Source organism: Haliotis asinina, chromosome 1 (genome assembly GCF_037392515.1).
Source record: "Haliotis asinina isolate JCU_RB_2024 chromosome 1, JCU_Hal_asi_v2, whole genome shotgun sequence".
NCBI lineage: Eukaryota > Metazoa > Mollusca > Gastropoda > Lepetellida > Haliotidae > Haliotis > Haliotis asinina.
Window position 1 is genome coordinate 63,611,083 of NC_090280.1, and position 27,222 is coordinate 63,638,304.

Consider the following 27,222-nt stretch of genomic DNA (forward strand, 5'->3'; position numbering starts at 1 on the left):
AGGACGCAATATTTGGTCAACGTATCGCTGACCTGTCATGGCTCCTTTAATGATGACCAAATCTGATCGTCTGTCATGTGTAATCCCACCCCACACCATGACACGACCACCTCCATATCGATCATGGTCAAGAATTGCTGCTCTGGCATATCGCTCCCCGCTCCGACGCCAACAACGTTTTCTGCCATCTGTGAATCGTAGGCAAAACCTTGACTTATCAGAGAACATGGTGTAACGCCAGTGGCGCATAGCCCGTCCCTGATGCTGCCTAGTCCATGCCAATCTTTGTCGCTTATGGTGAGCTGAAAGGGTGACACCCTTAAAAGGCCGTCTTGCTTTCAGACGAGCTTGATAGACTCGGTTTTTAACGGTTGAGGTTGAAATGCGTCTTCCAGTGAGTGTGCGGAATTTTCTGTTGATGGCAGGGGCCGATTTAAACCTATCGCGTAGAGCAATTAACGTAATGAGACGATCCTGTCGTGGTGTCGTTGATTTTGGTCTACCACGCCCAGGTCTCGTTGCAACCCCACCCGTTTGACGGTACTTATCCCACAGGCGTGAAATTACACTTTTTGATTTACCCATCTGCCGGGCAACTTCACATAATGATGTTCCCCCCTCTATCATCCCCACAATTCTCCATTTTGTTGCTTCACCGAGATACTGCCTCGGAGGCATTTCTGTCAGTAAGTGTCAATCTCTATTGCATTAGTGATTGCGACTTCTCCAGTACATATCCAGGAGTTAACTTCTGTATGCACGTGTAGCACGTGCCGGGCATGCATTATGCGAAATTCCATTGTCATTGGATGTTGCGTTTGCGAGATACGCCACGATAACGGACCCTGTCACAGTCAAAGTCATCTACATTCAATTTCTTGGTTCCCTTATTTTCTGTCGGTAGTATATTATGAAAAGAAATGAAGCACTTTGAACGTTAATCATCTGCCGGTGGTAGAAGTGGTAAAAAAAAATTGAAAAATAACGAAGCCAATGTACTTCTTTATATTTTGTGTCATAACCCTGATTAGTTTATTGTCATATTTGTATGAATTTGAAAGTCAATAAAAGAACACGCAGTCTGCTAATACGTATAGTAAATTTCTAACATGACTGTAAGATTTAAACATTGTATAGACTGCCAGTGTGCATCCTGTTTCACGCACGCCCTATGCGCGATCTAGTGAGTGTTTTCTGTCATACAGATTCTGCTGAATGCTACAACAAATAAATTAAAACGAAAGGCAAATAATGACTTTAAGACAGGTTAATGTTATAGCAACAATGCCAGGCTATTGCCTTGCTCGGGAATGTATCAATCGATATCCACATAAAAGAACGATAGTCCATTCATCTGCAACTGGTAAATAACTCTGCTCTATCTCGTGTGTCATACAACAGTCTAATTTGCGACAAAGTGACACTTTGTTTCAGGTCTTTCACATTGGTGAAAAGCTGATAGACCTCTCATTGGTCACCCAAGATAGCACACTGGCAACTAATTGTATGATGTCCGCCTTTCTAAGTAATTTAGTTAACCGACAATTAGCAATCAATCAACGCAATGATGGTTAATTCTTTTAAGGGAGGATGTTGTTTTTACACCCGGACTTTATGACAGGGTGTAGTCAGTATAGATTAGTACATCTACAAACACTGCCTTTTGACAAATACGCTGTGGAAGTAATTAATCAATCAGTGTGTTATCGGTTAATCCTTTGATCGATGTTTGTTTTTGTAACTCAGCTGATAAACCCTCTTGCATCACTTACATGCACATATTACATAACATTCAGTACATTTGCCATTACAGACCTCAATTTATAATGTTGAGCATTTAATCCAGACAGGAGAAATGTCAAATGGGAACCTTTATTGAGTAATCTGAGTGGTGTTACCACTAATTATTCCTGTTATAAATTCATTAACTGATCATCAAGTGAATGATGACAAATAACACGTGTAGATTTATACCATCAAATGCGAGATACCGCAAGGAGGATGTAATCTCTGTGTCGCATGCAGCCTGAAAACACTTATGGACCGAAACTGAGGATACCAACGGAACGTTGTTACATAAGAAATACTTACTGATTGCTGTGTAGTTGGGTAAATAGGTGTAATCAATTATTTTACGTAAGAAAATTTCAGATTTCTCTGCCAATGGCAAAGTCGTTGTTTTTAGTTTACGAATTCAAATAAATCAACTATGTGTTTTTATTATCGTAGATAATAATCCAGGATAGCTGCCATAGCTACCAAAATGTATGTATGATATTTACTATGACAGCTGGGTCAACCCTCAAAACTATCTAAATATAAAGCTTTGCAATCTCTCGGACTTATATGAAACAACTGGCCACACACACATACAATCACCTCAACAAGCCTGCAAGATCGTCAGAAATACACCCGAGAGAACCGTTATGTCAACAAACGCACATTCGTGCATTTGAATGTCTCGTCGTCAGTAGTATGATTCTTATAACATTAACTTCATATTAGACAGCACAATTCTGTTAGCTGCCTTCTTAGTACATTCAATACGATGATTTTTCATGATGTTGTTTTCAAAAGCACAGCAGTCATTCCGAACGTTCTGATTGGCTTGTATTTTCGCATATTTATATACGAAGCATCGAGAGGGGGACACCCCATGTATCCCAAGGAGGGTAGGTCTGCCGACATGCCAGCCGGCGAAGGCGACCTCAAAAGCACCAAACTGAACGAACGAGGGGGACTTCTGGGAGCATTCGTCGCCTTTCGCCCCTTTCTGCCACCTCCAAGAAGACTTTCGATGAACTTCCAGTTTGAAATATGTGTTACAGTCATTATTGTTCATCTATTCACAGTTATTGCAGCTGAAATAAAATGTTATTATAGTTGCCTGTTTAGGTGAAAATCAATTTCAAATTATTTAACCGGTTTTAGAATATATATGCTTGACAGTAAATAGTGAACAGCTGGTTAGAATATGTTTTTATTGTTTAAAGCGGGTTCATGTTTTTGAGTGTTTTCGTAATGTTTATTATTGTACATATTTTATGTGGCTCTACTGTTCATACGTCAATACTCAGCTTGTTCCAGAATAACACGAGGGGGGCATAAATGCGATGAGCAGTGATAGGCACATCAAGAATTTTACAGCTAAAGTAAATTGTGCCACATTGGTTTAATCAGGGAGGCTATATAGAGATCATCCCTGGTTTAATTCATTAGTAGTTGAATCAGCGATACATCGATCCACGTTAGTGCTAGTTATGTTGTAGGGTAGTGTTTATTCAACTTAGTTGTGTACTTGACAGAGGTAAAGGCCAGGTGTATTTCATAGGACATAGATATGTACATTTTGTATGTACCAACAGGGTCAGAAGTATCTTATGTATAATGTATGTATGTATTTTATTTCTGGAAATGTATGATCTGCACATACTAGCGTAAGTGTTCCATTATTTTTATCTTATATTTATGTAGTATACTTATTTGTGCAGGGCTTACATCACTCAGCTGAGATAAGCAAGCCTGTGTCCCTGAGACGAAGTAATATATTTATGTGCATGATCTTTAAAGGTCACATGCAACGTAAAATACAACTTTGCAGATTCTGATACCTTTCTGTATGCACTTACGGAAACAAATCATCAAAAATGCCAATTCAACCTATAACGTTAAAAAAAGCCCGCGAAATCAAAGTTCAAACGATTCACTAAATTTCCCCCAGCGTGGTGGTTTCAACAGCTGTGATGCGCTGCGCTCGTAACGCATGCGCATTGAGTATGCTCGCGGAGCTTGAAACGGAATGCATGCCCGGAGTATGAGGTCGTGAGCAGTATTCTTATCTTGGTTGAGTACACGAACAAGTAAATATTCTACTCGTTACTTGAAAAAAAAACAACAAAAAAAACTAAACAAAACTCATTGACTGTTGTAAGCAGCCTGTCACAGAGAAAGCTCAATATCTGGTTTATTGACAGCTATATGTCTGCTTGCCTGTCTGCTAGTAACAATATGCATTACACAGCTTCATCCATTGACCACATGCAGTTTGAACAATTGATTTATGACTTGTCTCTGCCGCTTTTATGTAATTAGGCAGGTGTGATACATGTACACATCACATGTTTTTATGTCTGTGAGTTACAAACAAACTACATCCATTTTTCTCGAATGACTGGATCCGACGGAAACTGGTGCAAACTCTTGTCAGTTTTAGGTCGTGCTTTGTACAGCCACGCAGTAGTTCACCATCTCTACGGAGATGATTTTTGATTGGATCGGACGCAAATTTATTGAATATTTATTAACAAAACCCAACATCTCTATATACATTCTTTATGGATAACAGCTTCTTCTAGTTTTGTTTGACAACGGTGTATGAATCCATCAAGTGCAATAAAAGAAGTTGTTAAAGAATCTTACTTTATTGTGACTCACCATACTTCTAAAATGCCCATCAAACAGATCATCTTTCTGTACATACAATGAGTCCTCAGCGTATCAGCAAATGAACCAGCCAATCGGAAGCCGTCGTTACACTTGAGTGCACACCCATCCGCTATGACTGGGTTCGGTCTCCCGAGGGCTTTGTTTCGAAGGAAGTAAGCCCAAGTACAAACTATTGCTCTTTTGAATCGCGATTGTACGCTTATAATTTTGTTTATTTGTTTTTTACAAGCAGCAATGCATATTATACGTCATGAATAAGTGATAATTGTATTTTAATTATGTTTGAGTTATTGGTTGCATGTGACCTTTAAATAAAGGGTAATGTGTTTAATTTAAAGGAATTTGTAAAGCATATAGAAACGAATTGTAAATCTTGAATGTATTACACATAATATCGCTATATTGTGTCTGGGTACTGCCATGATGATTATGACTGAATGTTTTGGGGCAGATCTGGACTACAATTTCACCCAATACATCCCTCGAACTCTGCAAGTACTCTCTTGTTTTTGAGAGAACATGAGTACTGCGGCTGCATTCATAAACTGTGTAGTAACTGCGTCAATGGTGAGTGAGTGAGTGTCAGTGATGTGAAATATTCAATACCTCATTATCTGGGGACCTAGGGCGCCATCGTAATGGGGGCATAAATGGACCTTGAAGTCCCCTAGAGGCAGGGAAGTCAAGAAGCCGACAGAGATCTATGTAGGCAAGTTTGTTCAGCCCTACCTTCAAGAAACCATACTTCTTCACGGGGATGTCTCATGAATGTATAGTGCAAACTGATTCCTTTAAAGTATACAGCCACGTAGAAACAGATGGGAATGGTGGATACAATTTGTTCTATGTGAACGGAGAGACGATGTAGCTTAGTGGTTAAAGTGTTGGCTCGTCATGGTGAGTGCCAGGGTTTGATTCCCTACTTAGATACTGTGGGTGACGGCCACTTCTGATGTCTCCCACTGGAATATTGCTAAAAGCGGCAGAAACCACACTTACTCACCGTTGTTAAACAAATCTACATACGTGAGAAGTCTGATTCCTTGACTCATTTCATTCAGACAGGAAGCCTGACACATTTTGTATTTGGCGTTGTGTCTCCCCACACCTACCTCTACACAGACTTCAGTACAATGATTTTCCGTGAGACCGATGGGGTGAATTTTTGTCTAGTGGTGGCTCCAAAGTGTCTCCGCTTTTCGCGTAGCTCCCCACCGATGGTGCTATGGAGTAGGTTCGGAGCTAGGGCCTGGCTGTCCCGTCAGGATGGTTGTTGCAGACCAGCTAGTAAGGGTTGGTACACTCTGTCCCAAGTCTTGTTCAGCATTGCCCAGTAGGCCCAATGCTGACTGCACTTGACTGGTAAATTTAGGTGGTTAGGTAGATAGGGACCCCTGATGCATGCTCTGCATGATGCTGTCATAGAGATGGCATAACCCTGTGCTTACCCACCATTCCTTCAATAGGCAGCTGTTCCAAGATAGCGCAAGTCCCATATGGTCACTTTTGGGGGAAGTGTACTTGCCGCCTGCGACCACCTGCTGGAAAAGTGTTACAATATTTCAGTTTCATATTCAGGTTAAATCTTCTTTTTCACGACCCGAAGTATTCGCTTTGCATCTAGATGAGTGAGTGAGTGAGTCTAGTTTTACGCCACTTTTAACAATATTCCAGCAATATCACGGCGGGGGACATCAGAAAATGGGCTTCACACAATGTGCCCATGTGGGGAATCGAACGCGGGTCTTCGGCGTGACGTGTGTAAATTACAACTTTTGTTTCACATTACAGTGTTTTTGACAATTCAGCATGTACATCTCCTTTTGACAGTCATTGTCTACGTAGTAAGTATCAATGACACAAACCATGAAAATATTCTTAACCTTAACTATTAGGAACGAGCGAGCAGCGCCCATCCTTCCTCCGTGACCATCTCGCCAAACGAATGCTGGGTTCTCCTTGTAAAGGACCATTAAGGCATGGAATGTCCTGGGAGGCAGGTGTATGCACTCCCCAACCCTGGCAGCTCGAGTTTGTTTTGTTATTGTAGATTATGGGAAAGTTGTGCACTGGAGGAGAACTGTGCATGTCAAGGGAAATAAGATGTGGTGGACTTTATCTTCCGTGGTGTAGTCAAGTTGTTTTTTTTGCCATACATAGCCAACACATGAAAACATCCCACTTTTGTTGTAGTATTGTGACATTTAATAATGAGTTTTCATATAGGGGGAATACTTGTATACCTATGCTAATTTTAAAATGTTCAAGTGGACAGTTCCTTCCAGCAATTTACCCAACGAACTGGGAAATAACACAAGACCAACACTCAAACAAAAATACAACAGCAAAAGCAAGTAAATATCAACAAACCAAACGTTACAAAACAAAAACAACTATCAGCATTATCAGATCACATCGCTTACACTATTATTATAAAGCGATTTCTTACTGTTATGTTTCCACATTAACGGATACGAACAGAAAAGGCAGTCATTTCGGAAACGCAACTGAAATAATGATTCCGAACAGCTTCACTTTGCTAAACTTTCGACATGGTCTTGAGGGAAAAACATTTTGTGTATCTCATTCCCAGTACACTACCCAGTTACTGGATACTTCCTCCCTTAATGGTCCGGGATAGAATAGATTTTCAGCAACCCATGCTTGTCACAAAAGGTGACTAAGCTTGTCGTGAGTGGCGACTAACGGGATCGGGTGGTCAGGCTCGCTGACTTTGTTGACACATGTCATCAGTTCCCAGTTGCCCCGATCAATGCTCATGCTGTTGATTACTGGACTGTCTGGTCTGCCGTCATATATAACTGAAATATATATTGTTGAGTTTAGTATAACTAAACTCACTCACTCCAAGTGGTACTTAACATCAAGGAAAGTACTCACACGTTGTATTCATGGTTTTATTTTTGCTTATCTATTAAAAAAAAAGACCGTGTGTGTTTGTTTGGGTTTTATTGCAATTTAACACCACAGTTGTGAATAACATTACGCTTTAGAGTGAATTCATTAAAGTACAAAATGGTGCCTTAACGTAATTTCTATAGTCTAACATGTTAATATCAGTGCAGCATAAATATTTTTCATGAAGTGAGTTATGTATTGCATATTATAATATGCATTGCACGCACGAACACACACACACACACACACGCACACACACACACACACACACACACACACGCACACACACACGCACACACGCACACACACACATATATTCAGGTTGTCATTATTACTAATGTCAGGATTGTGTAGCCAGATGCTTGACTGTTTCATGTATGTGTTATCCATACTTTTGTTTGTAAGCTAAATGATTTATCATGCTCTGGTTATATATATTATTCTTATAAATGTTATTGTGTATTTCAGGGTGTAAATGTTGAGGATAATCATAGAATAAACCGAATCACACCCGTAGCCGTGTTGTCAACTTTGTCCATGACACAGTTAAAACTGCTACATATTAAACAGTGATCGTAGATAAGGTAATCTTCCAGAACGACGAACTCTAAATAATAACTTAACTGTAAAACTTGATATATCCATATCCTTCGATTCAGTGACACCTAGACTAACAACTAGTCTCTGAAATGAGCATAACTTACTGTAAAATGTTCATAGTAAAAACAAAATAATAAAATGAAATGAAGCCCTGTGATTTTCTTCATTTTCAGAAGCTACGGGAATCTAGACTTGCCACATTTTCTTGACTTGCATGGCATTTTTGGATATATTTTCTTTAGGGTCAGACAGACTAAGTGACACTAGATATCCGTTGATGTTTCAAAGTAATCAATGCTAGTATATATCCAAAATAGATGTCTTGTGAAGTCATTAGATGTTTTGGTCTTTTTTTATTCAGAGGCTAAGGCCCATGCAAGGACAGACCTTGGATACAGATGAAGATCTCCTGTGATTATTTCTTTCTCCTCTTCGTTTGATGACTGAAAAAGAATGATGCCCTGACAGTTCGGACTTGTAATTTAAGAAATAAATTAAGGTCGTCTTAACCAGAATTATTTGTTGTTCATTTTGTTGTCATAACCAAACTTGTAACTGATAAAAAAATGGACTGTGGGAAATCAAATTGCTGCTCCCACTCTTGCACATAGTGTTAAAATTTCAGGTGTAAGGCCCAGACAAATTTAAATGTTTTAAATACTTTTTCAGGACCTGTTCTCTAATGGTTAGCAATTTGAATGTCACCAATTGTTTAATATTTTTCTGAATCTTTTGTGATATATACAGACTTTAAAATTGTTCATTCTATTCAGAAACACTTTAAATGTATTCAGCCTACATCATGCTGTCCAGAGGACCGTCCAGCATGGACAGAGAGAGTGAATTCAACCGAATGAATATCTTACTTGCTATGTTATAGTATTGCGAGATTTGTACGAACATTTCAGGGTAGGCAAGAGGTACTGAGGAATTAAACAGACGAAGATCCAACGTTGGGCTAACGTAGCTGGTGACTTTTGGCCAACGTTGGGCCAACGTCAGAATGCTCTCTGGAGTAGGAACATCAGAACTACTTCAAACAGGAACGATAACTCCACTCCATATTTTATTACAATGTAACGAACGTCATTGAAGTACCCCTACAATGTATTACTGTTTTGGTTTTTACTTATCTATTTTAAAGAGTAATACCTCCTTGATACCACGCAAAAAAGGGGTACAGGGTATATGTGTTAAAGACATATTCTGACGTAATTATTACCAAATGTTCACCTTATGTTTCTAATTACATTTCTGAAAAGGGTTTCTTAATCACAAATGGGGTTTGTTTTATTGAACATGCAAATACAGTTTCTGAAAAAAAACCCCCAAAACTAGCTACATTAAAGCAGAAACTAAAACATTACAAAAATTTCTCTAACTGAACATCTGTGTAACCTTTCTGTCATACCCCAGGTGGAATTGTTTATGAATTCGCAGAAAAATATATGAATGCCCAAAACATGTTCAGACTAAAATATTTCCAGAGATGTGAAATATTTGCCTAATGCTAAAGATTATAGTTGATTAGTTACATATAGATATAATATCATTGTTTTGAAATTCGTAATTATATTTCTTAAATCTGTTGGAATCAAGCCCGCAAGGTCGTCAGAAAAGCACTCAGTGGGTGCCGTTGTCTTGATGAAGGTAAAGGTTACTTTATCAACTCGTGTTGATATGTTTGATATCAGTAGTCACTTGGATGAGATTCTTTATCTCTCACCGCCAGTCACATGATTTTTATCAAAACTTCACGTTAGCCAGCACAATTCTGTTAGCTAAGTTCTCAGTACGTTCAAACTGACGATATACAGAGCATCTCAGCCAAGTGTGTGCTGATATCAAATATATCAAACCGAGTTGATAAACTAACAAATACTAGTATCCGAGGCTTGCCGAGGATATTTTTAACTTTATATCAAAGAGTGTTTATGTAACTGATATCAGTAGACACGATGGTGAGATTCTATTTATCATCCAAAATCATTCTTTATTAGTTTTCAATGAAAATGTACATCTCTGGAACACTGCACTTGCATTAGATTTGCAGTGCAACGATGTCATAGCATTGTGACGTCATCAAGTGCATGACGTCAAAGCATTGTCAGGGCATTGTGCAAAATCTGCTGTCAGACCGATATGTCCCAGGAGATCACAAACAAGCGATATCTACTGTGGAACACAGCGTTTGGTGATAAATATTTTCAAGATTATTTAAATAATGCCATAATGCTGTAAAGGAATGAAGTAGTCGCGATTATTTTTTCAAAGCCCCGCATCCATTCAATTGTTCTGATTTCTTTGTAGTATTTTCGCACATAACAAGCATCGAGAAGGGGTTGCAGAAAGGGACGAGTGGTATCGAACATCTTGTAATTTGTTCATAAACTTGCAACAATTCCCCTTTGTCTCATCAAATATGATTGGTTTAAAAACGGAAATCCCCGAAATGCCTGCCCAATCAAAACCTTGTTTTCTCAACGCTGCGTTGGTGTTTTGACAGCATGGGTACCTGAAAACAGTTAGGCAGCGACTAGATATTGAGGTGAAAATCCCACAAAGACACATTGGTTACACGTAATAAGTTGAATGCCATTGCAGTATTTAGAGATTTTGAGATCACTTGCATGTCGGATGCAAAGGCGATTGTGGATAATATTCTAAGTGTGAACTGTCCGGTTTTCGTTCATGTAAATACGGATAACACAGGCTCAATGTGTAGATTTGCATACGGAATGTCAGATCGATGTAGGTGTGTTTGGGAATCAGATTTGTCTTCATGAAAATAGTAGTTTAAAATTTCTAAGAATACGACTGAAGGGGCAAACTCTCAACGTGAGTCATGGTAGAAAGTTCACACCATTTAGAAATAGATGTTTGAAAATACATTTCCCAGGTTTCTCGACACACCAGTATATATTGAAAGACACTGCATTTTCCCAAAATTCTCCTCTTCTTACTCTGACAACATGGGTTACAAGTCCACTGCCTTTGCCATCAAAAGCTGTGCACATTCCCACATTTGTGGTGAAAAAAAACCCCAACCAAATCCTTCACTATGATTTCTCTCATAGATCTACATACTCTACATTGGTGTAGTGTGTGAAGCTCATTTCTGCCCCCCACTATGATATTACTTGGACATTGTTAAGAGCAGCCTTCAACTAAACTCATTCACTCACTCTGAAAGGAAGCCATAGTGAAGAATGGCTGTAGGGCTTTGATCACAATCCAAGATAATGTATTTCTATTTGATTTGGCGTTTGTCAGCATCCTAGCACCCTAGATCTACATAGCATCTATAATAATCCAGACAGGCATTAATCAAGTACTCCAAGCTAAATGCCCTTGCCTGTCAATGTAGGAAATATGTTGACATTCTGTTAATGTTTTTAAAACTATTTTGTTTCTTTAACATGTTTAACATACACTAATTTTGTACATTAAATTCTATTCAGTAATGTGAAGATAAACATTGTGTATCACATCTGCATGTGTCCTGTTATCAGGTATATGACCATTTATCTTACCTCACACATGAATGTTGCTTTCTGATTGGCTAAGCACCATTCTATTATTTTCAATGTATGAGGGCTGGCTGAAAAGTTCTCAGCCTGAGTGTTTTTTCCCCACCAGGTAGAGACAGGTGTTTGCCACCAATGAGGACAATCATTTAGTGAATCATACACACAAGAACTACAAACATACTAATAGTTTTATCTCAACTACAGCTCTTTTGGTAAACCTACCCTCTGAAATCATCAGAAATAGACAAAACTGAATACAGGGCAGTCATCAAGTACTTGCAAAAGAAAGGGATGTCCCCAACACAGATACATGCTGACATGGTCTCCACTCTAGGGGATTATGCTCCTTCATTTTCCACAGTAAAGAAGTGGGCTGTAGAATTTAAACGTGGCAGACAAAGCCTTGATGATGACCCACGCTCAGGAAGGCCTTCAACAGCAACCACTCCAGAAAACATCACGCGAGTGCTCGATATGTTGATGGATGATCGACGATTGCCTACTCGACATATTGCTAGTGTAGTGGGCATCTCTCACGAGAGGGTTGAGCATATTATCACCAACGAATTAGGAATGACGAAAGTTTCTGCAAGATGGGTGCCAAAGCTCTTGACAGAAGAACAGAAATGTGTCAGGTTCCAGACATCCCTTGACAATTTGCGTCGTTTTGAAGCAGATCCCGATGATTTTGTGGCACGATTTGTAACCATGGATGAGACCTGGATACATCACTTTCAACCAGAAACAAAACTACAGTCAAAACAGTGGAAGCATCCTGATTCACCATCTCCGAAGAAAGCCAAGTCTGTTCCTTCAGCTGGAAAGGTGATGGCATCAGTCTTTTGGGATTCCAGGGGTATTCTGCTCATTGATTATCTTGAAAAAGGTCAAACTATCAACGGCAGATACTATGCTGATCTACTGAACCAGTTGCGAGAAGCAATCAAAGCCAAACGACGGGGGATGATCGCTAAAGGTGTCTTCTTCCATCAAGACAATGCGCCTGTTCACAAATCGGTGGTGGCCATGTCAACAATCCGCGATTGTGGCTTTGAACTCATTGACCATCCTCCTTATTCACCTGATTTGGCTCCTTCTGACTTCCACCTGTTCCCCAAAATGAAAAAGGAACTCGCCGGTCGCCATTTTGCAAGTAATGATGACGTCATTTCCGCTGTGACTGATTTTTTTAGGGTAGCTGAAGAAGATTTCTTCCTGACCGGGATTCGGGCCTTGCAACATCGCTGGCAAAAGTGTGTGAACTTGGAAGGGGACTATGTAGAAAAATAAATTACAAATGTGGACTTTGTAACTTTTTTCACAGTGAGGCTTAGAACTTTTCAGCCAACCCTTGTACCCTGCTTATAGGCGATATATTATTTTCAATGTACACTGCTGGGAATTCCGAACTCACCCGGTGCCTCGTGGTAGTACTTTTTTGTCTCGAATAACATTGAATCACGCATCAAGCATGGAAATTACCAATGTTTTGCGATTGAAAATCAATGGAAAGGAGATAAGTCTAAATCTGTTTACCTTGTGTCTGCAAAATGGCGATTCGCCTCGCATTCAACAGAAGTGCTTCAAACAGTTCAAAATTAAAACTCGGGTGCTCGGTAAGATAAATACCTTGTTCACTGGTCCCTTGGGGTCCATGGGCTGATGTACCCTCAAGGTTTGTTTGTGCGGCTCAGGGAACATAAACAAACCTCGAGGGTACATGAGCCCATGGACCCCTCGTGATCATTGAACAACTTATAATGTATAATTCTAACAGGGATATACTGACAATTACAGAAGGGATAGTGTTGAATAACAAACCCTGCAAAGGGTTATATGAATCCATGTTTTCTTTCTTCTAGAAGTTTGGCTGATGTAAGAGAAAAATCTTGTTCTAATGCCATCACTACTGTTTTCAGGTTTAAAATGAATCTCACAAGTTCTAGAGGTTTTCAACAACTAAGGAAGCTCATTTCAAGACAGTCATGTAGGGCACTGTCTCAACAGGATCGACCAGGATATGATGTCATAGTTGTTGGAGCAGGGCATGCTGGGACAGAAGCAGCATGTGCTGCGGCAAGGATGGGTGCTGACACGCTGCTTGTCACACACAAACTGGAAACTATAGGTAAACTAAATATCGAATTGAGTATCTGGTTTATCCTACACCCCCTGGAACAATACTACCCAGCACAGTCCATGCAAGTCTAGATTTTGTTGCAAGCCCAGATTTCACAGTTTCTGGAAATATGGAAGGATCTCAGCTCCTTTTTCTTACATTTTTTTGTAAAACATGTTCATTTCAGAGACAAGATGTTAGTCGATTCCGTATCAGACATGTTCAACATTATTTTGTATCTGATATATTTTTCATGGTACATGAATGGTGAAGGGCAGGTATAGTAGCAAGTTTTTGGTTGTGATTTGTGTCATGCTGAAGACCCTACCTCACCCTACCCTACCTCACCTCACTCTACTTCACCTCACCTCACCTGCATGGGTTTGAATCCTGGTTGTGCCCAGATTATGTTCCATGGCTTGTCAGCCTCATACCACTGTTGGTACACTGAATACTTCTGGATACCACGATGAAGCCATGGAGGCTGAGTGGGTTAGAACTGACTTTGCATGCTGGCGATTAGGTGCCTGTCTCTGAGATTAGTGGTTCAAATCTCAGATAGGAGTCGGCCTAAAAAATACTTGAATCTGTGGAAGAGTAATCTCAAATTTAAGTTCCTGTACATTTCTTCAAAGAGGTAAACATCTATTTTCTGCTTTAGGTTTTCTCCCAAATCAGTGCCAGGGTGTATTTGAAATGTTGGCAAACATTGGCAAACACAGTCACACACTTCATCTGTTCCTTAACTTTGTGATTTTCAGGAGCTATGTCATGCAACCCCTCTTTTGGTGGAATCGGTAAAGGCCATCTGATGAGAGAGATTGATGCTTTGGACGGAGTCTGTGCCAGAATATGTGGTATGTTACATATCCTATATATTTTATTTTATGTGTGTAGTGTCACGGCCATACAGGGTTCGAGTCTCATGCTGGGATGCCAGACATCTTCTCTGCATGACCAGAGAGGTTAATCCTGTGTGCAAGCTACTCATCACGCCCGGGGTTGATTCCCCACCAGGGTGCAATTTCTGAAGCCCATTTCTGGTGCCCCTGCCGTGATATTGCTGGAGTATTGCTAAAAGTGGCGTAAAACCATATTCACTCAGTCAGCCATTGCGTTTTGTAACTTTTATCATGGTGTAAAACATCAAGGGGTCACCGAATCTAGTTGCTGTCTTTCACGGATCTCACATGTACACACACTGTCTTTCCCTCTCACCCTCTTTTCATCTCTCTATCAGTATATCTACACTACTACATCAGTGCTGTCCTCAGATTGGTACTTGTCCTGAGCTCTTTAACTTCAGATGAAAAGGTGTATTTTAAAGGAATCTCCCCTTTACCTTAAGTTTACTGGAAAAGAGAAACCTTGAACACAAATATCATGATTTGATTTCGTGTTATAACTTTTGATTTGTTTGTTGCGTAACATCACACTGGTTTCAGCCTGTAAAAAATCAGTTCTGAACCAGACAATCAACCTCATGAGCATCAATCTATACAGCTGGTACATGATACATCATCTACTGTATTGATCAACACTATGGGGATAGGATGACACAAGTCAACCAAGTCAGCGAGCCTGACCACCCGATCCCGTTAGTTGTGTCTCATGACATTAATGCTTTGATGAAGAAAAATTCTTACCTGGATCATCTCGTGTTCATTATTTGACTAATATACCAACTGTAGTACATGACATTTACTACAAATACTGGAATTGTAATACTACCATGAATACTGATAATGATTTCACAATTGTAGCTTGTCTTTGTTTCAGATAAATCAGGTGTACAATACAAAGTTCTTAACAAGCGTAAAGGTCCGGCAGTGTGGGTAAGGAATTTTAATGACTAATGACACGCATCTAAAATACATTTTAAAATTAAATTTAAATATTAAATCTTACCATTAAATTTAAAATGAAATCTAAACGTTAAGCCCAGAAATTAAATTGGAACATTGAATCCAAATTTCTTGTCCCCCAGTACAAAATTGATGACCACACTACTTCCCCAGAATAAAACAGGTGACAGGCCCCAGCCCCTAGAATCATCATCAGCCCCTTTGCCAAATTATGCATGGACCCTAACGAATAAACCTTGGTTCACTGTAACCAAACATATGTATATTTCTTACAAGATGCATGTGAAGAACTATGATTACAATAATTGACAGTTAGTGTTCCCTAGGTATAGTGTGCTTAAAATGCAAGCTCTGTATATCAGTGTCATGTTTTTACAGCTGTCTGATAGCTTGATAGATTTGTGTTAAATTATTGGAACAGTAATTACAAAAGGTTTTATCTGACAGGGCCCCAGAGCACAGATAGACAGAGAGCTGTACAAGCAACATCTACAGACTGAGGTCAACAATACAGAGAATCTGACTGTATTGGCTGCACCTGTTGAAGATCTCATACTCACAAATACGGGAAGTGATGTGGTAAAACAGCAGTGCGGAGGAATTATACTAGGTATGATCATATTAAACAGATTGGTGAAGTCTAGCGGTTAAGGTGGTGGTTCATTACAGCAAAGTCCTTGGTTTGAAGCTCATTTCTGTCGTCTCCTGTGTCTTTCGCATGTTTAGTGAATGTTCTAAACACTAGGCAACCCGCTGTCCTGATTAGGGAGATGAAGTTTGTCAAGTTCACAAAATGTTCTAACTGAGCCTATAATGGGTTGCCTCAGTCGTTGATCTGTAAGCTCAGTAACCTGTTCCACTCCCACTGGTTAGGTTCACACCAGCGTTCACTTCAGTTAGAATTGGTCTTCATTTACCTATGCTACAGAGGTAACAAATGGGATCAGGTGGTCAGACTCGTTGACCTGGATGGCATGTTCCAATTGCATAGATCGATGTTCGTGTTGTTGATCACTGGATTGTCTGGTCCAGACCCGATTATTTAGAGAACGCCGCCATATGGCTTGCAAATTGCAAAGTGTGTCATAAAACTAAACTCACTCATTGTAGGATGAGGGGCGGTGGGGTAGCCTAATGGTTAAAGCGTTCACTCGTCACGCCAAAGACCCGGGTTCGATTCCCCACATGGGTACAATGTGTGAAGACCATTTTCTCTTGGTCCCCGCCGTGATATTGCTGGAATATTGCTAAAAAGCAGCGTAAATCTAAACTCACTCACTCACTCATTGTAGGATGAGTAAGACTTCATGACTTGGTTGTGTGACATCATATCCAAACAATGTTGGTGCTCATGATTTTAGTCACTGTTTTGTCTGGTCCAGACTCAGGTGTATACTGGCTACTTTCACAAAGTTGAACAGTATCAGAATCCAGTTTCAAACAAACAAACAAACAAACAAACAAACAAACAAACTCAGTGGTACATTTCATGCATAAAAACTTTCGATATATACCTAGTTGAAGGCCCCCCAGACCCACCCCTGTTTGAAACTGTGATCCAAGGAGGGGATGACTTCGAAGTTTAATTGACAATATTCTGCTTATAGACAATGGTGAGAGAGTCCTTGGGAAAACAGTTGTCATGACAACAGGGACATTTCTTAGAGGCTGCATCAACATCGGTTTGACTGTCCGTCCTGCTGGAAGACTGGGGGATGAGCCAGCAGTAGGCCTTGCCAGAAGCCTGGAGGAAGCTGGCTTCAAACTTGGGAGACTGAAAACAGGTAGGTTTAGAGGAGGCCTGAGCATTAGCCTAGGATTTCAGTTCAACCAGTGGCTATTGTCAGTTATGTACCTGATATGTCCTTTCTGTTGACCAGTCTGGTTTAACCTCTCAAATCATTAGCATTTGCTTTAAATTAAATCCCTCCCTCCTTCCATCCCTCCCTCCATCCTTCCATCCATCCATCTAACCACCCAATCACCCATCCATCCCTCCATTCGTCCATCTGTCCTCTTGTTCATTTGTTCATTTATTTGTTCATTCAGACATTTATCATCTACCCATCCACCTGTCCAACTATTCATTCATTCATTCATTCATTCATTCATTCATTCATTCATTCATTCTGATATTGGTTGATCATGGATGACTTCTTTGTAGTCAATGATAATATTCATATTAATTGTCATCATACACTTGATCCAACTGAAGCTGAGTTCAGGTGGATTTGTGCTCTTGTTACTTATATAATGTATAATACATGTATGTATTTTCCTAGGAACGCCTCCGAGACTGGATGGTCGGAATATTGACTACAGTAAAACTACAGTCATGTTTGGAGATGACCCTCCAACTCCCTTCTCATTCATGAATGATCAAGTCTGGATACAGGTAGGCGAAACCTGGGGAACTAGTGACTCCAAAACCTCAGTTCTGAGAGTTCAAGACAATCATGCAGAACAGAAATACTGACAAGTGCATTTATAATGCTTGAAACTCCAGTCACTTCCACAACAGCAGTTGTGAGTAGTAACTAACAGGATCGATTAGTCAGATGGCATGGCTGAGGCATGGTTTCATCTAAACTTTACTACGCAGCAGTAAACTAGGTTTATAGTCAAAATGTGCATCTAACAAGCATGCGGATGTAGAGCAAACATACAGATAGAACAAATATAACAAATATACAGATACAACAAACATATACAGTATGGTTCAAAATTATTGAGAATAGCTAAAGCATTTCATATTATTAAACGAGAACAAATCAGATAAAATTGAATGTATTGTGAAAGTGAACTGACCTTTTCATGTCGTGTAGGTAACAATTTAATATTTTATCAAGTCTCCTTGAGCTTCACGGCACAGTCTAAGACGGGTAGGCATACTTCCTATCAGAGAGGTTAGTGTTTCGTGAGTTATGCTGTCCAAGTATCGGACCACTTCTCTCTTCATGTCTTCAATTTTTGTCAACCCCTTTTGATTCACACATTCCTTCATCATCCCCCAAATGTTCTCAATGGGATTTAAGTCAGGACTATATGCAGGAAATGGTAATGCAGTCACATTTTTCTCCTGAAACCACTGCTTGGCATGTTTTGCGGTGTGTTTAGGAACATTATCTTGCTGCAAAATCCAGTCATTTCCATAAAACACATGTGCACTTGGAAGGAGAAAATTATCTAATATGTTAGTGTAGCGTTGACTTGTCAGATTTCCCTCAAACACACACAGCGGGGTCGTTCCTAATAAGGATATCCCTCCCCGTACATGAAACTTTGGGCTGTATTTAGGTCGTCGATACAACGGTGCTGACGCAGACTTTGTCCATATTTTCACATTATTGGGATATACCCATATTGAGCTTTCATCAGTAAAAATCACATTTTCCCAGTCAAAGTTTTCATGTGCCAAACACCACTCAACACGCCTGTCTTTATGTTCTTGTTTCATGAGAGGAGAAGGAATTCCAGTCTTTTTCTCCCATCCAAGATCAATCAAATTTCTTCTAACTGTAGATTTTGATACAACTGTTGATCCCCTTTCTATCATTTCATACCTGATGGTGGAGATGCTTGCCCTTTGCTTTTTAGACGCTAAAATTCCCAGCCGGATGCGATCTGAGAAGTCCAATTTTCTGGGTCTCCCTGCTCCTTTCTGGTGCCCAAAAACCTTTCCCTCTTTAAAATTCTTCCTAATCCTATACACAGTAGAAAGAGGAGTTCCTGTTCTCTCTGCCAATGTATTTACATCATCAATTCCTTGATTACACAACTCAAAAATCAACCTTCTTTTATCTTCAGCAGACATTGTTGACAGTGCTGAGGAAAATGACGTCTGCTACAAATTCAGGGGAGGTAACTCTAATTGTACTATACTCAGTAGGCGAAGATGAGTTACCTCCCTTATACCATTACTTAGTTTTAAGTATCAGTGAATCAGTTGAGGTGTTAGGATAGCTCAAAGTAAGAAGAAAAATTCTCAATAATTATGAACCAGACTATATAACAAACTTACAGATAGAACTAATGTACAGCTAGAACAAACATACAGAAACAACATACAGATGCAACAAACTACAGATGTAACAAACATACTGATACAACATGCAGATACAACAAATGTACAGATGTAACAAACATACTGATACAACATGCAGATACAACAAACGTACAGATGTAACAAACATATGGGAAGTGGGCTTCACACTTTGTGCTCTTGTGGGGAATCGAACCCAGACCTGCAGTGCGACAAGCAAAAGCCCCTCATGAACGATACAGAGTTACCTCTAACTCCTAACTACTGTGTCACAAAAGTGGACAAATAATCCTTTATTGATTTAATTTTCATTCACTTCATGAAAATAGTTCAGTTTTTATGTAATCAGTTATGTATTGTAGCTCAGAAACGTGAACACTTCACTGGAAGTTCCAAGTTGGTTAAGACTTCACAGCTGCATGTAGTTATCTCCCTTAGACCTAACTGGTTCTTCTGTAACGTTTCTGTCAGTAAGATTCCAGCTACATGGCGTCAACCTGTAAATAAATCAGTCTTGACCAGAGAATCCAGTGGTCATTTGGACTGAATATTTCCTAATGTTATTTGTTTCATGTATGTATGGCTGAAGCTTCTGTTACACCCTAGTATATAGTTAAATTTTTAATGCATTGTGGATGTCTTTCCTTTTAGGCCAAAGATCAGCTAAAATGTCACATGACTCGTACAACTGAAGCTGTTGAGAAGATTGTCATGGAAACATTACATCTCAATAAGCACGTTCAAGAGGAGATAACTGGGCCAAGGTAGGAAATTACAAACCCCTAAAACATGTAAAAAACCAGAATTGTTTCATGCTGATTTAGCTTGTGTCAACAACCTTTGCAGGGGATATAAGGGATCATGTTGTGTGGTGTTGACAGTAGATTAGATTTTATTGTTGGTTGCTCAGAAATAACTGAATCAGGCCAATGGCCATTCACGGATGGCCTGATTAACAACCAATTAACGGGTGTGAAAACTTTGTGAGCACACATGGAGTACCAGCTCAGGGCATCAGTCACTGTGATGTTATACTTTGGTGTATGAGTATGGCATATGGTTCACATCCGGCAAAATATTGGGTTATCCAGAGTTAACCCCTTTTGAATTATCGCCTCTTCATTTTCCTAGCAACAAAATATGCTCTAAAAGTTCCAGTTAGGGTTCTGACTCGAGTACCAAGGGATAAAACCTGCCCCTGACTCAAGTACCCGAAAATTATAGTATAAATTAAAGTGAGAGCTGCATTTTTGTTTTATGTAGTTTTCAGTAGGATTTCATGCAAGAACACTGCACTTATAAGTTATAACATCTGCATTGAATTGAAAACTCACTCGAAATCTTTCCATAAAACTTGTGGTGTGGTTTTGACGAAACACAAACCTAACATCATTGACATACTGGAAACAACCAAATCTTCGTCACTGTTTAATTTTCGCGAAGATTGTGTCAGTCTTCATGATATGTGTATAAAAACATGCGATAATATAGATATATCATTCACTCTATTCGGATAAGTCAACAACACAAAAACAATACAGGTGTCACTGCTCAATCAGGTGTCACCGCTGGGCTAATCTGTATTAACACGGCTCAATCACATTTTTCTTTCATTGCTTTAACACCCAAATAAAAAGGATTAATTTTGCAATCAATTACATTTGCTTTTAGATCACTACACAAATTGGTTTATTTTATAACAACCCAGTGGTCACGCATATGTGTGTGGTGTAAGAACTTTCAGAGATGCCCTCTGTAACAAGATCACCTCGCGAAAATAAGAAGGCTCGAAAAGGTTTAGAGACCATCACTCGCGAAAATTTAAAAGCGTAGAAACAAAACAGTTTACAGTATTTGAGTAGCTTCAGTCTATGCAGGGCCATGTTACTGAACTGATCACTGGCAAACAGTTCAACACAGAAACCAGTTCAGGTGTTGTATAGCACCACATGTCACAACACATGGATATGAATACACAAAACCCATTGTTTTAAAAGCTTTGAGACTGGGGTACCAATGAAGTCCAATGAACAAAGCAGAGAAAATGCAAGCTGTTGTCAAAATGAACATCGGTTGATGCAAATTTTGTTTAACCAATATCAAATGTTAATTTCTTTAAAAAAAACTGTACTTTGTAAAAAGGTGAACTTTCCACATCAGCAGTTAGCGACTTTAACACAGCTGTATGTGTTGATTAATGCATGTGATTTGAAAACTAGAAATTCAATTAAGTGGTGACAATTATAAGAGAAAACACTGTATTGAACATGAAATAACCAAGTGCCATAATCAAGTTCTTTTAACAATCGATATCAATCTTATTAAATTTTCAAAAGATCAACGCTGAAACAGTTCAAATGGGAAACTCATATCCTTTAAGTAACAACAAATAATTAAAATAGTAATCAAAGCAACTACAACTCTGAGTATAATGCGTGTGAGGTGTCTTGTATGTTTAACACCCCAAACACCCCAAATATCCCTGCATCAGCCTGGCTTGCTTTTTGACTTGATTTGAGGAAGAATTATCCACACTGACAAATTTGTGTTTCATGTAGAAATGTGGTCTCAATGAGATGGTCGAACTCCCTGCGTTATACAGCAAAGGGAATACATGTTCAAGTCCTGGAATTTAGATGCGTGTCCTACCATACCTGACCTGTTGACGGGTACTCAAGTACCCGTCAGAGCCCTAGTTCCAGTTATACTTTTATTTCTGTTGGTTTCAGATAACATTTAACAAGTGAACTATCTCTACAAGTGGCTCCAAAAGTGCCAGATATTTTACCAAAATATTTAAATTTTGTGGGTTTAAATGATATCCTATTTAACATTATATAAAAGAATTAATTATATACAAGTGGCCTCAAATGGACCATTTCACAAGTAACAGTATTTTGATATTTTTATTTGTATGGGAATATCTTATCAGTTATTAGAAAGGCCTAAGTCTTGCAGGACTGTACAATGACATTGTACCCAAGGATCTTAGTTATAGGAGCTCACATGAGATGTTAGGCTGAAGTAGTTTCCCTAAGTCATGTTTCTGTTTCATTTTGTAATAGTTCATTTTAACACGTGTTTATATAAGAGTTGAATCTGAATGAATCACTTACATACAGTAGTAGCAACAATTACATGTTGCATTGAAGTGCATTCTGTTGAAGCAAACAACACTGATGTCACAGAGAGAGAGCTATTATGAATTTATATTCTAGTATCCCTTAATTTATTACAATAGGTTTATCGCAATATGAAAATCAGGGCAATATTTGTACCTACTGTGGTACTTGATTCAAGTCAGTCCCAAAGTCTAAGTATGTTTGCCAGTACAAAATTCTTTTCGACATGACTGGCTAAAAGATGAATATTTGGGCATTCAAGATGTTGAGTTGTTAGTTGTGATGTGAAATATATACTTTTCTTCCTGACTTTTTTGCTCAAAGTTACCTCCCTGACATTTAATAAAAATAATAGTAAATTTACCATGTGCATTACTCCATGCACAATGCATGCTCGAAGGACCCAAACAATCTGATTCTTACTACCCAGATTTTACCCTAGCTGCATGTTATGTGCTAGCAGGTTAGTGGTTACATGACTTATTCCATCGGGTGCCCATCTTCTGCTGGGTGAACAGAGGCAACTTTGAACAAACTCATTTGCCTGAGGTGAGATCATGTCTAATGTTGCTTCATTGTGGGGCAGGACTGAAGTCCTAGAAACTCTCAGCAGTGAAGCTGCCAGACACAGGCACCCATTCAAGGCCTGTCCAAGCTCGATGGTGCTTAACTTCAACTGATTCCTGAGCTTGTTCACAGTACGCCACCCCATTTGTGGATAATCAATTAATAATATTTAGTTAATTATTATGGATCTTTGTTATCTATACCAACAACCAGCCTTACTTTGCACGGATATTGACGAATAACACACCAGCCAGGACATATAATTTGATGAAACTGCTGGCAATTCCCTTTACTAAGTTAGAGCTGCATCTTTGGTGAGGTAACTCAATGTACAATGTACATCAATGTAATCAATTGTGATGTGATTGCGATATGCTCTGAGACCTGGTTGTCATTATCCACACAACTGATGGAATGCTCTGTTAATCTTATCGATGGCGACTGAAGGGATCAGGTGGTCAGACTCGCTGACTAGCCTGATACATGACATCGTATCCAAAATGCAAAGATTGATGCTCATAGTGTTGGTCACTGGACTGTCTGGTCAACACTTGGTTGTTTACAGACTTCCACCATAAAACATAAAATAAACATTGCTGTTAAACACTCTCTACTTCTCAGCCTCTGCTTTCCAGTGTATCCCAGAGTGTTAACCATTAAACTAGTTATTATCACCAAGAATGACAGCCACTCGTCTGCTTATCACTGACTTGCATAAATGCATGCATACACTCCTTCTCCCATCTACCACCACCAACACTCACCCACACATTCCCTTAAATTAACCACCATGGCAACAGTTCCTAAGAAAGTAGCATAAAATCCAAAGTCTCCTGCAAGTACTATTCATGATCAACAACAGAGTATTGAATTAACAGTAGTGGTAATCTGAAGCCATCAACAAGCTCATACAACTGGCATCAAAAGAACCTTGAAAAAAGCTTTTATCATTATGCACTGTTTGTTTGGGTGCGTATCACTTAAAGCATGGACAAGAAAGTTTCCACTTGGGTATCACTGTATACAAGAGGAATCTTGATAACTACTGACACAAACATTTTTCTCTGTTTCTTTTATATCCCACCAATGAAGAATTACAACAGGTTTGCAAACACAGTGAGGAGAGATGTCAGAATATGATCAGAAAAGCTAACAACAAGTGTCAGATCGTTGTTCTGCTTCTTTTTGGTGTTGTTAGCTGTTAGGTAGAGTTGCACAAGATGTTAAGTCGATGAACAAAAGTTTGGAAGTTGGGTTTGACCAATGAGAAGCCAGTTAGACTGGTTACAAATCCAAACTTTGAAAAAATATTGGAGAAACAAATAAGTGAACACCTATTCATCAAAGTGTTCCATTAAATATAACACATGTTATATTTGGATATCTTCTGTCAGTGGCATTTTAGATGCTGGGAAGTTAAATACGGACAAACCTTATGGATAACAACATCCTTATTTCATGACTGTGACGTTTCAATTCATTTTCTTGTACCATTGTCAAGCATTTATGTTCGTCCAACTTCTAAATCCCTGTTGAGCAAACATTATGTATAACAACTTAATATGTGTTGTGAGTTTGATGTTTTGATACAGATTCTTTCTTGACAATGGTACAAGAATCTGCGGGGGGATATAGTCGACGCCTCGTCTGTCCGTCCGTCCGTCTGTCCCCTGTCCGTCTGTCCATAATCATTTTGTTTCCGGAGCATAACTCAGAAACCGTTCAATATTTTTAGACCAAACTTGATAGATATACTAATCTCAGCCTATGGTTGTGTCTTTTGCTATTTACAGATTTTTGGCATTTATATTTTTTTGTTTTTCCATGGAACATTTTGGTGTTAGTCTTATGGTAGGGTGGGCTTTGTTTCTGGAGCAGAACTCAAAAACCGTTCAATATTTTTCTGCAAAACTTGGTACATATATCAATCAGCACCTTAAGTGATGCCTTTTGCTATGTACAGGTTTTTGTGATTTATTATTTTCTGCAAAACTTGGTAGATATATCAGTCTGAACCTATAGTGGTGCCTTTTGGTATTTACAGGATTTTGTGATTTCTTATTTTCTTGGTTTCCATTGAAATGTTTCAGACATAGTCTCAAAATGGAGGGGTGGGCTTCGTTTCCAGAGCAGAACTCAAAAACCGTTCAATATTTTTCTGCAAAACTTGGTAGATATATCAGTCTGAACCTATAGTGGTGCCTTTTGGTATTTACAGGATTTTGTGATTTCTTATTTTCTTGGTTTCCATGGAAATGTTTCAGACATAGTCTCAAAAGTGAGAGGTGTGTTTTGTTTCTGGAGCAGAACTCAAAAACCGTTCAAAATTTTTCTGCAAAACTTGGTAGATATATCAGTCAGAAGCTGAAGTGGTGCCTTTTGCTATGTACAGGATCTTGTGATTTATTGTTTTCTCGGTTTCCATGGAAACGTTTCGGACATAGTCTCAAAATGGAGGGATGGGCTTCATTGACCTAATATCTGTTAGTAAAACTTGGTAGATATGTGTGGCAGACCCCAAAGTGGTGCCTTTTAGTTTTTAAAGGCTTTTGTGATTTATTATTTTCTTGGTTTCCATGGAAACTTTTCAGACTTTGTCTCAAAATGGAGGGGTGGGCTTCGTTCCCAGAGCACAACTCAAAAACCATTTCATATCTTTGAACAGATCTTGGCAGATATATGAAATTGTGACTTTGCTGGTTACAGATATGTGGCATTTATAATTTTCATGAATTCCATGGAAACAATTCAGACTTAGTCTTAAGAAAGAATGAGTAACTCTGAGATTATTTGTCCTTTCAAACGTGGGGGCTGGGGGGATATGTCATCTTCTGATGACTCTTGTTTAGTGTTGGTATTGGTTTCAGAAAAAGATTTGTTTATTATTCTAGTTATTAAATACAGCCAATAAGTATTAATCATGACAGACATAAACAATGCACTGTTATCCATGCACTTATGCATGCTCAAGGAACTACAAAAAATAATATACAAAATATAGATTGTAGGTTTAGAAGAGTTAGTAATAAGAGCTCTTGAAAAGATGAGTTTTCAGTTGAGATTAGACAGTTGTCAGAAAATCTGAAAGTTCAGTGTTGATAGGTATTAAATTCCACAGGTATGGTAGGGTAGAGGAAGTTTTTTGGTTGTGGGGTTTGGCTCGTCATGCTGAAGATCCTGATTTGATTCCCAGCATGGGTACAATGTGTGAAGCCCATCTGTGGTGCCCCTGGGGTGACATTGCTAGAATATTGTTACAAAGTGGTGTAAAACCCAACTCACTCATGCACCAAAGACATGGAGATGCATGTTGGAATGACCGCTTGCCAAATGAAGCTTAGTGGATCTCGGGGACTGCTAAGAGGAGTGTTTTGGGGTCGAGGAGCTCCGGCTGGGTCATAATTATGCAAAATAAAATTAATTGAATAAAACTCTACTTCCAGAGACTGTATGTCCCTATAAATAACTGGGTTTGATTGGTCGAACCACCAGATTTAGCAGGTCTCTCTTGGTTGATGAATGACAGTGTATCATAAGTTTGTTGCCGCTGCTTTTAATATCAATCAAGTGGATGTTCTGGTTCAGATTTTAACTATTCTTAAGTGGAACATTAAGAAGAGAAACATTAAGAAAAGGCTATAATTGTTTCTTTATTATGTTTTAATAGTATAACTGTGTAAATGTAAGTTGTCATTTAATATGTTGATGCAAGATCTGTTTGCTTACTTGTATTATGGAGCTCAATAATAGGTCTGTTTTTTTCTCTGGTCTTTTTAACTCTATCCAGTTTCTCTTCTTGATCCCCAGGATCTGTAATGCAAGTAAACAATATCTGTCCATTGGCATAAAGACTTTAAACAGATTTAATGACACAGGTAGGACTGACCATTGAGGTGAAAACAACTGTAGCGATAATGATTGTCTGTTGCAACATACTATTGAAATAGTCTATTGCAACCAACTATTGCGTTTCTTTTGCAATAGTGTTTTTCTCCTTGAATTGTCTCACTTG

The 27,222-nt window shown here is 39.0% G+C and overlaps 1 protein-coding gene across 1 annotated transcript in view; it reads left to right on the top strand.

The window, feature by feature from the left end:
* Positions 1–10,437: 10,437 nt before the first annotated feature.
* The window catches only part of LOC137281881 (protein MTO1 homolog, mitochondrial-like), a 142,347-nt gene continuing 125,562 nt past the window's right edge, over positions 10,438–27,222 (top strand). Inside the window, exons 1-8 of the mRNA XM_067813562.1 lie at positions 10,438–10,513; positions 13,415–13,623; positions 14,376–14,471; positions 15,394–15,449; positions 15,927–16,089; positions 17,087–17,263; positions 17,762–17,874; positions 20,173–20,285. Coding sequence (XP_067669663.1) covers positions 13,422–13,623; positions 14,376–14,471; positions 15,394–15,449; positions 15,927–16,089; positions 17,087–17,263; positions 17,762–17,874; positions 20,173–20,285 — 920 coding nt within the window. The 5' untranslated portion in view covers positions 10,438–10,513; positions 13,415–13,421. The remainder of the gene's footprint in view (positions 10,514–13,414; positions 13,624–14,375; positions 14,472–15,393; positions 15,450–15,926; positions 16,090–17,086; positions 17,264–17,761; positions 17,875–20,172; positions 20,286–27,222) is intronic.